We start from the raw sequence: 13,281 nt of genomic DNA, 5'->3' as shown, positions 1-13,281 counted from the left end.
TGAATGTATTTCTCCAGCATTTAACACAGTGCCTGGCACATATTACTAAGCCTTGATTGATTGATTGATTAGTTTCTTAGCTCAAGATAAAAAATGGCAGAACCATAATTTGAAGTCAGGTCTTTCCTGGCAAATCCTCTGATCTTGCTGTTGTACCGCACTGCCTTTTAGGATTCTAAAACATGGAGGTTAAAAGAAGTGATTTCCATGCATGGAGGACAGACTGAACAAATGCACAGAAGTTGGAGGTGGTATATCAAGTAAAGTTCAGTTAGAGTATAGAGTTCATTAAGGTGAATGATATAAGATTATGCCAGAAAGGTTAGATTGTGGCGGACTTAATTTTTTTCTCAGATACATTTATGCAACCCTCCCCATTCTCCTGATTGTAGTCTATTTAAACTTTTAATGTCCCTCCTTTCTTCCTGAGGGTGACATCTTCTTTCCAGGCCCTCAAGCTTGCAACCTAAGTGCCATCCTTGATTTCTCTCTCCCCATAGCAAATCTGATGACGAGGCCTGTAGAAATCACTTTGCAAAGTCTCTTGAAAAAGCCACTTTTCTTTCCTGGGAACATTGCTACCACTCTGGCGCAGGCCCTCATCATTTCACTAATTATAATTATAATCCCAGTAGCTTGCTGTTTGGTCTTCCTTCCCCAAGTTGTCTCTATTCTAGTCCACCTTCCATTCATTCCCTAAAGTGCACTATTTCAGTTTCTTAATGTCATTCTCATTCCCTTAACTCTGTGAATTCCAGGGACTTTATTGTCTCTAGAGTCAAATTCAAAATGCTCTCTTTGGCATTCTAAGCATTTCCTACCTTTTCTAGTTTTTGTGCACCTTACACGTCTCCATTCTCTTGTTCCACAAACAAAACACTTATTTCTTGATTCTAGGCATTTTTCTAGCTATCACCTTTTTTTGGAATGTTTTTCCTCATGTCTGCCTACTGTCACTTTTAATTTCCTTTAATAACCAACTAAAATTCTGTTTTCTACAGGAACCTATCCAACCCTTCTTAATTTAATCTTTAATTTCCCTGCTAATTATTTCCTGTTTGTATTTGAATAGATTTTGTTGTTGTTGTTGTCCTCCCCCATTAGATTATGAGCTTTATTAAGGGCAGGAACTGTCTTTTTCTTTTTCTTCTATTCCCACCATTTAACACACAATACTAGGCAAGTAGTAGTGCTTAATAAATGCCTATTGACTGTTAGTCTTCTTACTCTTCTCCCCATTATCTTCCCACCATGAACTTTTCTGTATCTGTCAGTGACACCACCATGCTGCTACTCTCCCCAGTTTCCAGTTTGAGTGCAATTCTTAACCCTTCACTTGAACTTATTCCATATATCCAGTTTGTTGCTAAGTCACATCTGTGTACATCTCCTTTTGTACTCATAGTCTTGGAGGCTCTCATTACCTTCTGTGGGGCATTGCAGCAGTTACCTTCTGACTGGTCCTCCTGCAATTCTGACTGTACCTTCCCCCTTCTCATTTCCATTAGCTAAATTCCAGCTGCTCTCTGTTCCTTTAAAGATCAAATTTAAAATTGTAATCCTTCTTGGCTTCCCACTATTACAGTGTATTCCCTCACAGTGATTCTGGTCACTGGGATGTTCCTTGAATACCACACACCATCTCCCAGGCTTGTATTATCATTGGCTGCCCCCGGATTTGCAGTTCTCTCCCTTCTCCTGGTCTTGGCGTTGCTGGTTTCCTTCTGTTAGTCTTTCCTGTTCTTTGCCAGTCTCTTTGAGTTTGCCTCCTGTTTACCCAGTGTATGTCTTAGACATATGTGTATGCATGTGTACATATATATAGATATGTCTATCTATATGCACAGAACTATATATCTTATACATAATTGCTTCTATATTGTCTACCTCATTATACTATATTAGAAAAGGGGGGAGATACATGGAGAAGTGACCAAATAGGGGACTTTCTGAAGAGTGGTAAAGACTTGGGCTAGAGCAGTAGCATTATGAAGAGAAAGAATTGGAAGAGATAAGTGTTGCAGAAAACCTATATATAATTTGTCAGCCAATCAGTTGTGTGGAGGTTGAAGGGAAATTCCAAGATTTCAAACTTGAGTAACATGGGGGCTGGCAGTACCTTTAGTAGACAAGTTTCAGGAGGGGAGAATTAGGGAAATGGGTACATAAAATAAGTTCAGTTTTCTGAATCTGAGAGGCTAGCAGGATATTTAAGTACAAATGAAAAGCTGGTGTCTGGAAACAGAAGAGGAAACCCACAGATGATATTAGAGCAGTAGATAGATAAATAAATAGGTTGATTTGGGAGTCATCCTTACAGAGGTGGCAACTGAAATATGATCTAATTAGTGAATAGTCGATATATTGTAAACTACTCTCACTTCTATAGAATTCAAAACTTTGCTAAGTTTAGCATATGGTTGGCTGAAACTCAGACTTTGATTCTAGTTCCAATTCTGCAACTTTGTTAGTGTGGGCAAATGACTTCACCTCTCTGGGCCTCAGTTTGCTCATCCCTAAAATGAGGAGGTCAGTTTAGAATATTTTTCTAAAGTCTCTTCTAACTCTAATACTTTTCTTTCTTTTTTTTTTTTAAGTTCAATTTGACTATCGAGTATTTTATCCTTTCTATTTTCATACAGAATTCCTTAAAAGTCTGTATAGAGTTAATTTTTGTTTTTTATGTTAATTTCTTTTTGCCATATACAAGGTGTTTTTAGCATTTTTCAAATTATTATATTTTGAATTCTTGATTTAAGATTGGCTGTTAGTTGCTTTGTCCTAAGTTCTGTTTGTTTTCTATTTTTAGGTATTGACTTGTCAGAATGCCTTCAGTATCCAGATTTCAGTGTTGTTGTTCTATATAAGAAAGTCATAATTGCCTTTGGCTTCATGGTTCCTGATGTGAAGTATAATGAAGCTTATATTTCATTTCTGTTTGTTCATCCTGAATGGAGGAGAGCAGGAATTGCAACTTTTATGATTTATCATCTTATTCAGGTAATTTTATTAACATTTATAATGGAACGGAACAGCATTAAGCAGTTATTTATGTGTTCAGGAACTATGCTTAGTGCTAAAGATAAATTTTTGAAAAACAAAACAGTATCTGCTCTCAAGAAGCTTGTATCCTAATTAAAGAAAAGCACACATATAGGGAAGTTCATTTGGTTTTTAGGGTACAAAGGCCAGGGCATTTTGAAATCCAAGTGTCCTTAGAATGCAATGGCAAGAGATGGCATTATTTAATGTCTCATAAGACATAGCATGGACTGAAAACAGTAGTGTGAGCATCCTGTGGCCATTGTCTTCAGCTAGGAGAAGTAGGTCAGAGTGATGGGTGGGGATGGGGAGAGTAGTTCAGTATTCTGCCAAAATGGGAATTGCATATTAAAAACTGGGGAAACGAAGTAGGACTCCCTGTAGGATGTTTTTTCTGGGTCCTTGGGAACCTATTGAGAGCCAGATGGTAGTGGATATGTTGGAGTAAGGGAAAGGAAGGTCATAACTGACATATTTATTCTTTAGACCTTTTTGGTCATATTGTAGGGGAATAACAGGGGCCTCTAAATGAACTCAAAATAAAATCAGTCAATAATTAGAAAAGATTCATAAATGTTTTTAAAACCCTTTTGCTGACTTGGGTTTGAAAGAAAAAAGTTTGTCAATAAGCCTATTCATTCTCTTTTCATGTTTCTTTCTGACGTTGTTATTGGAGTCAATAATATGATACTGATATGATAGAGGGAGGGATCTGGAAAATATTTTACAGTTTCATGTAATTGAAAAATTCATATTATGTGTACGCTTCATTATTTTGGATTCTTTTATAATTCTATTGGATTTCCTTCGCTCAAATCTTAATTTTTATTTGCAATTGGGTATAAAGAAGCCTTTTCGTCATTTTTGAGAAGGATTTAATGGCATTTAAGCATATTTTTAGTCTGAAAGTGTCATTGCTTTGTGAATGTATGAATTGGTGACTGACAAATATGATAAGGCGTGTTAAGATTACATATTATTGGAGTAGGGATAATAAAGCCTGCATTTGTGATTTCATTGGCAGTGGGTATTTTTAGAAGAGGATATCTACCTCCTGCCTTTTGAAGGTCAGCACAGTCTGAAACTCAGTCTTAAGAGAATTGTATTTGGGAGTCTTGAGAGGTTAGAGTGGAGTTGCTGGTTACCTAGCTAACTTGTGTGTCATGGGCATTTGAATCCAGTTTTTCCTGGCTGCAGTGCATTATAGTTAGAATGTTATATTTCAGCCATAAAACTATGAAGAAACATACATGCTATTTGTACACTTCCATTAAATTGACTAAGTGGTTAGTTCATATGTAGGAGGGTTTTTTTTTACTGGAATTTTCCTATAAATTCTCCATTTTCAAATGTGTCTCTATAGAAGATTATGGGTTAAATAGGTAAACTTTTTCAGGAGATTGGAGACTAAAACTGACAAAATACTATTTTTCCAGTTCTTATTAGATCCAGAGTTTCTAGATGTTGGCAGTTTTGAAAGCCTTCCTGTCTGAATAGTGTTTTTTCTCTCTTATTGTTAATAACTCATTATCTAAATTTTTTGTTTCGGACCCTCATTACTTAAGTGCTCTTCTGCATTTCCATCTCTTAGTGTCTTTGCTTTCTTTCAAGACAGAGCTTGGATCCCACTTTGCACAGGAGGCCTTTCCTAAGTTTTCCTAGCTAGTGTTTCCCCATTCATATTACCTTTATCTCCTTGGTTGTGTTTACATCTTTTCTTTCAACTGGAAAGTATATTTGTTCAAGCAGGTATTTTTTGTCTTATTTGTAACTATCTCAGCACTAGTACCTGGCACACAATGAAAATTTTATAAATGGCTTGATCCCTGTCTTATTAAGGTGATACGGAGTCTGCTAAGTTTCCTCTACTACATAATTAGCCTTTTGACCAGTTCTTTACAAATAACTGGGATTTTGTTTTATTTATCTTTTTACATATTATGTTCTCTTTCCCCACCAGGTTCTAAATCTTTTCAAGGAAAGGGACTAAGTGTAATATGCTTTATTATATTATCAATGCCCATTTATAATTTATCGCACAGATTTTCTTCTCTAGGTTTGTCTCAGGTATAGATATGATTTGAATTATAGGATGTTCAATGACGATGTGTTTGAAACAAAATGTAGCTTATTAAATAGAAAGATCTGGAGGTTGATGGATTAAGTATCAATTTAAGAGAGAAGTACTCTTGGGGGAAATGAGGCTTGGAGAGAGGCTGTTTGAATTCAGATCCAGCTTTTTTATACTTCACTCTTTTAGCTACCAACTAAACCCTATATATATGATCTGTCCATGGATGGTGCTTGTCAGCCCCTTGCTGGTGGGTCTGAATAACCAATTTTATCAGGTAAAAATTTTTTTTTGGCAAGAGAATATTCAGTTATAAAAACAGACCTCCTCATTTTTTTTCCCCAAGCTATTCACAAGTGTTTGATATTGTGAATCCTGAAATAATTAACTATAATTGAATTATAAATTAGATTGTAAAGTTGACTATCACTCTTGGTCTCTCCTTTCAGGGGAAATAAATCAACTGGGCCCAAACCCTGCAGGGTACCTGAGTCCTGTGTTTGCATAAGCAGCAACATTCCATTCTGCTTCCAGCTGTTGCTATGTGTTGTAATGTCTCAGTTTCAGGTCTCTGGTTTCTCACGTTTCACAGCTATTTAAATACCTACACTTAAAAGAGTTTCTTAAACCTACTCATTTTCCCCAGAGGCTTTTTCATTTTTGTGTTGTTTTTCCCCCTGTCTTTTGGCAGACCTGCATGGGCAAGGATGTAACCCTTCACGTCTCTGCAAGCAACTCCGCTATGCTGCTGTACCAAAAATTTGGATTCAAGACTGAAGAATATGTCTTGGACTTTTATGACAAATATTATCCCTTGGAGAGTAAAGAGTGTAAACATGCATTTTTTCTGAGGTTGCGTCGATGAGTTAGATGGAATACAGTGGGAAAATACCTGTGAAGTATGCAACTATGGAAATACTACAAAACTTTCTGCTTGGTCCTTTTATGACTAAGTTAGAAAATCATTGGTTATTGATGTTTCTAGTCAGCCTATTAGCACATAATGGTGCTTTGTGTACTGCTTGTCATGATCTTGAAGGAGGCCCTAACTGGGATGCTGAGGGGAATGGAGTAGAGAGAGCTAGAATAATTGAATTTTCTGAGCTGCTTTTTGGAACAGCTTTTAGACCTATACTATACCTTGGGATACATGGGTATACAAAACTGGACATTACAGAGAGCACTGTCTCTGCTTTACATGGTACACAAGTTTTTTTGTAAGTGTTTCATGGGACATTCTCCATGGGAAAAACTTTTGGACTCTTGTAATTATTAATATATATGTATTATTCATGTTGAGCTAAAGTCCTCATAATGTATATTTGTAATAGCTATAATGTTATGGTTGTGCCATCTGGGCTCAAGCTGAATGAATATAATTTTTCCACCTCATCCTTCTTCCCCTTTAAATAAATGAAAGACACAATCATCAATCATCTCTCTCTTACACACACACACACACACTCTCTTAGCCAGGCTAATCCCAGTTCCTTCAACTAGTCATCATGTTATGGCTTCTGTAAGCCTCTCTCCTCAGCTTGCCTCAGGATGAAAAGGAAAATATTTCAACTAATAATTATTGAGCTAGAATTAAGCAGTTTTAAAAATTAAAATTAAGTAAAAATATATAGGAGATGTACTCCAAAAATTGCCCTGTATTTCTAATAATGTCTAAGGAAATAAATTATGATGTTTGAATAAAGGATACATGTGGAATTCTGATAAATTTCCCCAACTTTGGGTTGTTTTCACTCCTTCAGCTATTCTGGTGTTACATTTTATAGAACACTGTCTTAAGAATCAGGAATACTTGAGTTTAGATTCAGACCTGGACATCTTCTGAGGGACACTGTGTAAGTCCCTTAACTTCTGTAAATCTTTATCTATAAGGTAGAAGGAAAAAAGAAAACTAACATTTTTGGAGATTTAAATGCTTACTATATATCAGGTACCATACTGTCCACACACAAGGGATATAAGCAAAGAAGGATAACCCCTGGCCTTGAGGAGTTTCTGGGAGCTGCAGTAGGAAATAGGGAAGCAGGGGTGGGCTTTGGTTTTGAAATCCAGAGAAAACAGGACTAAGTCTGGAAGGGAAATGAAGGCAAGCTAGCCTGGGCACTTTCATAAAGTGGAGAAATTTAGCAATGGGAGGATATCCCCGGAAGGTCTAGGAAGAACCTGCGGTAACTGGAGGGCAATGTTTCTGAAGTCCAAGGACAGGCAAGGAGAGTGCCAGCAGGGGTTTGGAACCCTTGAGAACCAAGTGAGATAATGTTAGGTCCTTTGCAAAGCTTGAAAGTGCTATCATTATTACTGCCCAAAATGTATAGTTTTATGCAAAAGTTAAGTTGGTATATTGTAGGAATTATAAGTAGAGAGTTAGTTTTCTTAACAGGTGATTGTTCTTGACCACAACCTTCATATTCTCACATATTCCAATTTTATAGACAAAGAAACTTAAAACCCAGAGTTTAAATGATTTGTTTAAGATAACAGATAGGAAGAAGGGTTTGAATCACTCTCTTACTCTAAATGTAGTAGTACCCTTCCCACTATACTCTGCAACTCAGTATACAAATTCATCTACTATCTTTTATAAAAGCCATTAAAATTTAAGTAAAATGCTCATGCTGGACGATCCACAACTAAACATTTATATTAATGACTGCGGCTGACTCTTGCCTAGATAAACCACAGTGAGGAAGAGATACCAAACTGAAATCTAGCTTCAAAAATTTTGTCCTAGAGGGGAGAGGCAAACCTATTTGGATCATGGAGTGACATAGTAACAGTCTGGCTGGGCTATGATGGGACTTTGAGGTTCTGGCACCATTTTAATTTATTGGAAAAAATTGTAGTGGTTATAAGAAGAAAGGTTCAGATTTCCTTAAAAAGATAACACTTCCTTTAAAGTATTTCTACTTTATTCAATTCCTTCAACTTTTAGAGCTTTTTAATTAACAGATTGGAATTCAATCTATTTGATTATAACTGAGGGTTTCATGATTTCCAAATGTGAAAATCTGCCTTTAACTGTGATGTAAGATGTGTCATGCCCATGTTTGATACAAAGAACAGATGAAACTTTCTTCTCTTGTAGAGGAGTATCTAAAAGTTAGTAATCATTGCCTTAATTCAATCTCCATTTTTATAGCTGTTGTGTGGTGGTTTTATAGTGGTTATGTTTTTGTGTATATGTATGTATATGTTATATATGGATATATGTGTTTTCCTGTAAGTAAAAGTTTTAAGTTTTTTTTTAAGAAAAGCTCTCAGCAAGGAGAGACAATTAAAACTTTTTATAACATGGTGCCTTGCATTTAGGCACTTAATAAATATAGAATTATCACTTCTGAACCTTTTCTGTTTACAAAATTTTGGGATTTACTATGCTCCAAGAAAAAAAGCAAAACTTTCTTTTAAAATTAAAATATAACTCCTTCCCTGCCTCCCCTCCAGTCCAGAGATTACATGTGGTTTTCCCAGCATTTATCATTTCTTTTTTTAAGTCTGAAAAGAATCAAAAAAATTACAGGTTTTTTTTTTTTAATGTTTTAGAGAACAAAGTGTCCAGCAATATTATTAGTTTAATAAATGGTGATCGAATGATAAGAGATGCTGAAAATGATATTTGCTAATAGTTTGGAAATGATGTACTAAGTTGCTCCTTAATAATCCTGCTCATATTTACATAGTTGTGTTTTTTGGTTTGTTTTTGCTGAGGCAGTTGGGGTTAAGTGACTTGTCCAGGGTCACACAGCTAGGAAGTGGTAAGTGTCTGAGACCCTATTTGAACTCGGGTTCTCCTGACTTAAGGGCTGGTGACCTATCCACTGCGCCACCTAGCTGCCCCTACAGAGTTCTTTTTCTTAAAGTCGCCTTTAAGCTACAAAGCAACTGGATATTTCAGAAGAATCTCTGTGAAGAAAGTAACTATTTGAGTTTATTTATCAAGATTCCTTTTCTCAATTATTACCTAAAATTTTATTGCTTCATATTTTGCAGCCAGAAGAGGATTTAGTGTAAACTATGGCCCCAAAGCCAAGGGGTGAAAGGGGACACAGATCTGGGCCTGCACAGAATGGGGGAGCAGTATGGCCTAGTGTCAGATCAGTTTCATGAAGTCTTGGCAAACTTGCACGGTTACACAATAACCTCCATCATAACCCTGCACAAGGATCTTGGGAATAGGCTGAATAGTCTAGATTCTTGACAGGTTCTGCTTGACAGGTAGGGGGAAGAAGGTAGATGAGTAAAGAGCCGGGGGCTACCTTAATGTCATGTGAAAGTAAACCGCTTCAAATGAGTTAAATTAGGTGCTTCTTGAGGCTTGGGGGGAGCACCACAGGTTTTTGTTCCCTTTTTGGAAATCTGACCCAATCGAGGGATGGTGCCAAATTTAGAATGCTGCTTTCAAAGTGGTAGCACTTTTCCCTTAATTGGTAATTGGTAGTTTGGGCTTTTTCAGCTACAGATAGTTTACATGAAAAATATCAACAGAATGCAAGACTCTCGATAAAGATGATGATTGAGGGAGAACAGGTCCTACTGTCATTGTTAAAGGACTATTTTTGCAACGGTTTCCATGGGTCTGAGTGTGTTTGTACCAGGCTTGTGGTGACCAGTTGTTGCTTCCATATAAGCCCAACAAAAGTTGTCATGTACCAGAGATCTGTAAGGATTGGGATCAGGCCAGAAAAAAACTCTGGAAGCTAGTACTGTTGGAGAAAGAATGAATAAAAGCATCTATTTGAGTTATTCCATATTCCCTACAAAAAGGAATAGAAATACTCTCTTCCTCTGTCCCCAACACACAAACTCATATTTCATAAGAGGGAAAAAAGATTGAGGGAAGACTTTATAACTTCAGAGTAAGTTAGAAAATGAGAGTAGGACTAATGAGGGAGAGGGGAAAGCTGAAGAACCAAGAAAATAAAGTTCAGCTCAAGTGCCACTGGATAGCTTAAATCTTTCCATTTGCTAGCATCTCCCCACCATTACCTTTTATTTTTCATGTGCTTACAAATGTGTGTGTCTCCATAGAAAGGGGTAAGTTCTTTGAGGAAGGAGGCTTTTTTATGTTTTACATTTAGGCTAGCAGGTAGCATAAACTGAAGCACACAGCAGGTGCTTAATCTATGCACAGGGCAGCCTCTGAGTCGACCAAATAACATTACAGTCACTTTGCCACTGGGGAAGCCCCTTGGATCCTCTCTGTGCTACAGGCAATTAAGGCTCTAAATTGAAAGTTGTTGATCTGCCCTAAGCTGCTGAAATAACTGGCCTAGATAAAAAGGAAACCACCAAACCCCGGCCGGGCATCATAAGCTTCCAGTCCCTGGAACTGCATTTGTAACATTTCCCCACCCCGCTCCCCGCAGTACCTGCCATGGCGCAGTGGTCCTCAATTGCCATTAAGCCATCCCGGCTCATTCCAAAGATCAGGACGTACTCGAAATGTCACATCAGTGTTCGATTTGGAGATGAGGAGGCCTGAAAGTGAAGTCATTTCCAGAGTGATAGAAGAAGGAACAGGCTGCCTCTTTCGTAGGTCAGTGCTCATGCTGGACTTTGTTCTTGCCTCCTAAGGTGATGTTCAAAACAAAGTTTTAATATAAAATTTTTCAGTAACTAAACTTGCTTGACTGGGATGTAAAGTAGGACCAACTTAATGCTGGTTATTTTACTATATATAAATAATAGTAGTCTTAGGAAATTCCTGTAAATTTAGAAAATGGAAATAGGATTACAAGGAATAGAGAGGGAAGCCTGAAGAGTCAAGAAAGAAAAGTAGTTAAAAGCAAACACATCATCCACATTTTGCCAAATTGTCTCTCGTAGTTAAAGGTAAGTTAAATAAAAATACATGGCCAGTGAATGATTCAGAACTCTGGGAAACAAAGCTTCCTTTGATACCCTGTGAAGGTTTTTGGAAAAATAATGTTTACTCAGTTTAGGAAATTTTGGCCTACCTGTAGTCTGTCATGTTTACTTACTTGTGCTGTGCTCATAGTCACTGTAGAGATACAGCAGCAAATGTGAATCAAGATTAGTTTAATTAAATCACATACAGCAGAATACAAAAGAGGATTCTGCGTGAAATCATGACTGCATTTGTTAATGCTTTTTATAATAAAGTTCTCTTGTGAACAGTGCATTTTTTTAAAAAAGTTATGACTTTGAGGGTGTCATTTATCTATTTTTGAATAATAGCTTTTTGTTTTCAAAATACATGCAAAGATAGTTAACACTCACTCTTGTTGTGTTCCAAATTTTTCTCCCTTCCCTAGATAACAACTAATCCCAACACATGTTAAATATGTACAATTCTTCTATACATATTTCTACATTTATCATGCTGCATAAGAAAAATCAGATCAAAAAAGTAGAAAAAAAAGAAAAAGCAACAAAAAGATGAAAATACTATGTTGATGTCACTATTTAAAAAATTATTTTGTTTTTCATTTAGAAATAAAAAGTATTTCCAAAAAAAAAAAAGAATGCTCCATTACTAACTTATAAGTACCACTAGCAGCCCCCAATTAAAAACCAAGAAAAAAAATTTATGAAAAATAAGCATAATCAGGGGCAGCTAAATGGTACAGTGGTTAGAGCACCAATCCTGGAGTCAAATACAGTTTCAGAGTTAACGCTTCCTAGTTGTATGATCCTGGGCAAGTCAATCCCAACTGCCTCAAAAAAGGAAAGAAAACCAATAAGCATATCCTAGCAAAAGGTATCTAGGCTGTTGGAACATGTTCAAAAGTTTGTATCAACTGTCAAAAGGTATGGAGTAATTAAATATTGTGTTGATCAGAATTCTTGCATCTTTCAAGGCTGGTTTTTCTTGGTAATATTTCTGCCCTTGTATGAGTTACTATTTTATTCACTTCTCTCAGTGTCAGTTCACACATTTTAACATTCTATGAAATCTTTCATAATTTCTTGTATAATTGATAAAACATTACATTGATATTCTACAATTTGCTTAGACATTCCTCAGTTATTTAAGAGTCCATTTTAGGCACCCCTTTAGATTTTAGTTCTTTTCTTTCCCTCCACCTCTCTTTAATCCACCTTTCAGTTGTTTCTCTTGGAATTATTTTCTCTTCAATATGATCTTCCCTTAATCCTCCATTCCCTATAAACATGCCTGATTGTTTCCTGGCTTGTGGGTTCACCCATCCTTTGTCCATTTTAGATGAGTGAGATTTATCTGATGCTGCCCTTTATGAAATTATTGAGTTCCAAAATTTCAAACTTCCTTTTTTACCTCCCTCTTGTGAAGTTGAATGAATTACAGTAAAAAATAGATAATAAAATTATACTAGTGGATGGCCTCATCTTTCCCATCTCAGAAGTAGATAAAAGTAAACAAAAAATAAACAGGAAAGAAGTTAAGGAGGTGAATAAAATTCTTTTCCAGAATTTAACATGGAAAAAGAACTCTGGAAAAAATTGAATGGCAATAGAAAGGAACATACTTTTTCTTTCTTTCTTTCTTTTTTTTTTTTAAATACTTTTTATTGACAGAACCCATGCCAGGGTAATTTTTTTTACAACATTACCCCTTGCACTAGCTTCTGTTCCGATTTTTCCCCTCCCTCCCTCCACCCCCTCCCCTAGATGGCAAGCAGTCCTATATATGTTAAATATGTTGCAGTATATCATAGATACAATATATGTTTGCAGAACCGAACAATTCTCTTGTTGCACAGGGAGAATTGGATTCAGAAGGTAAAAATAACCCGGGAAGAAAAACAAAAATGCAAATAGTTTACATTCATTTCCCAGTGTTCTTTGGGTGTAGCTGCTTCTGTCCATCCTTGATCAATTGAAACTGAATTAGGTCTCTTTATCGAAGAGATCCAATTCCATCAGAATACACACTCATACAATATCGTTGTTGAAGTGTATAATGATCTCCTGGTTCTGCTCATTTCATTTAGCATCAGTTCATGTAAGTCTCTCCAAGCCTCTCTGTATTCATCCTGCTGGTCATTTCTAACAGAACAATAATATTCCATAACATTCATATACCACAATTTACCCAGCCATTCTCCAATTGGTGGGCATCCATTCAATTTCCAGGTTCTAGCCACTACCAACAGGGCTGCCACAAACATTTTGGCACATACAGGTCCCTTTCCCTTTAGTTTTTCTTT

The 13,281-nt window shown here is 36.5% G+C and overlaps 1 protein-coding gene across 4 annotated transcripts in view; it reads left to right on the top strand.

Moving 5' to 3' along the window:
* The window catches only part of KAT14 (lysine acetyltransferase 14), a 34,091-nt gene extending 22,156 nt beyond the window's left edge, over positions 1-11,935 (top strand). For 2 of the 4 annotated variants that reach the window (XM_051975876.1, XM_051975873.1), the window contains 2 exons: positions 2,810-3,000; positions 5,805-11,935. In XM_051975876.1, the coding sequence (XP_051831836.1) occupies positions 2,810-3,000; positions 5,805-5,978 (365 nt within the window). In that variant the 3' untranslated portion in view covers positions 5,979-11,935. The other 2 variants (XM_051975874.1, XR_007950391.1) reach the window with 2 other exon arrangements.
* The last annotated feature ends 1,346 nt before the right edge of the window (positions 11,936-13,281 follow it).

Source organism: Antechinus flavipes, chromosome 2 (genome assembly GCF_016432865.1).
Source record: "Antechinus flavipes isolate AdamAnt ecotype Samford, QLD, Australia chromosome 2, AdamAnt_v2, whole genome shotgun sequence".
NCBI lineage: Eukaryota > Metazoa > Chordata > Mammalia > Dasyuromorphia > Dasyuridae > Antechinus > Antechinus flavipes.
This window is presented reverse-complemented; position numbering and strand designations above follow the sequence as displayed.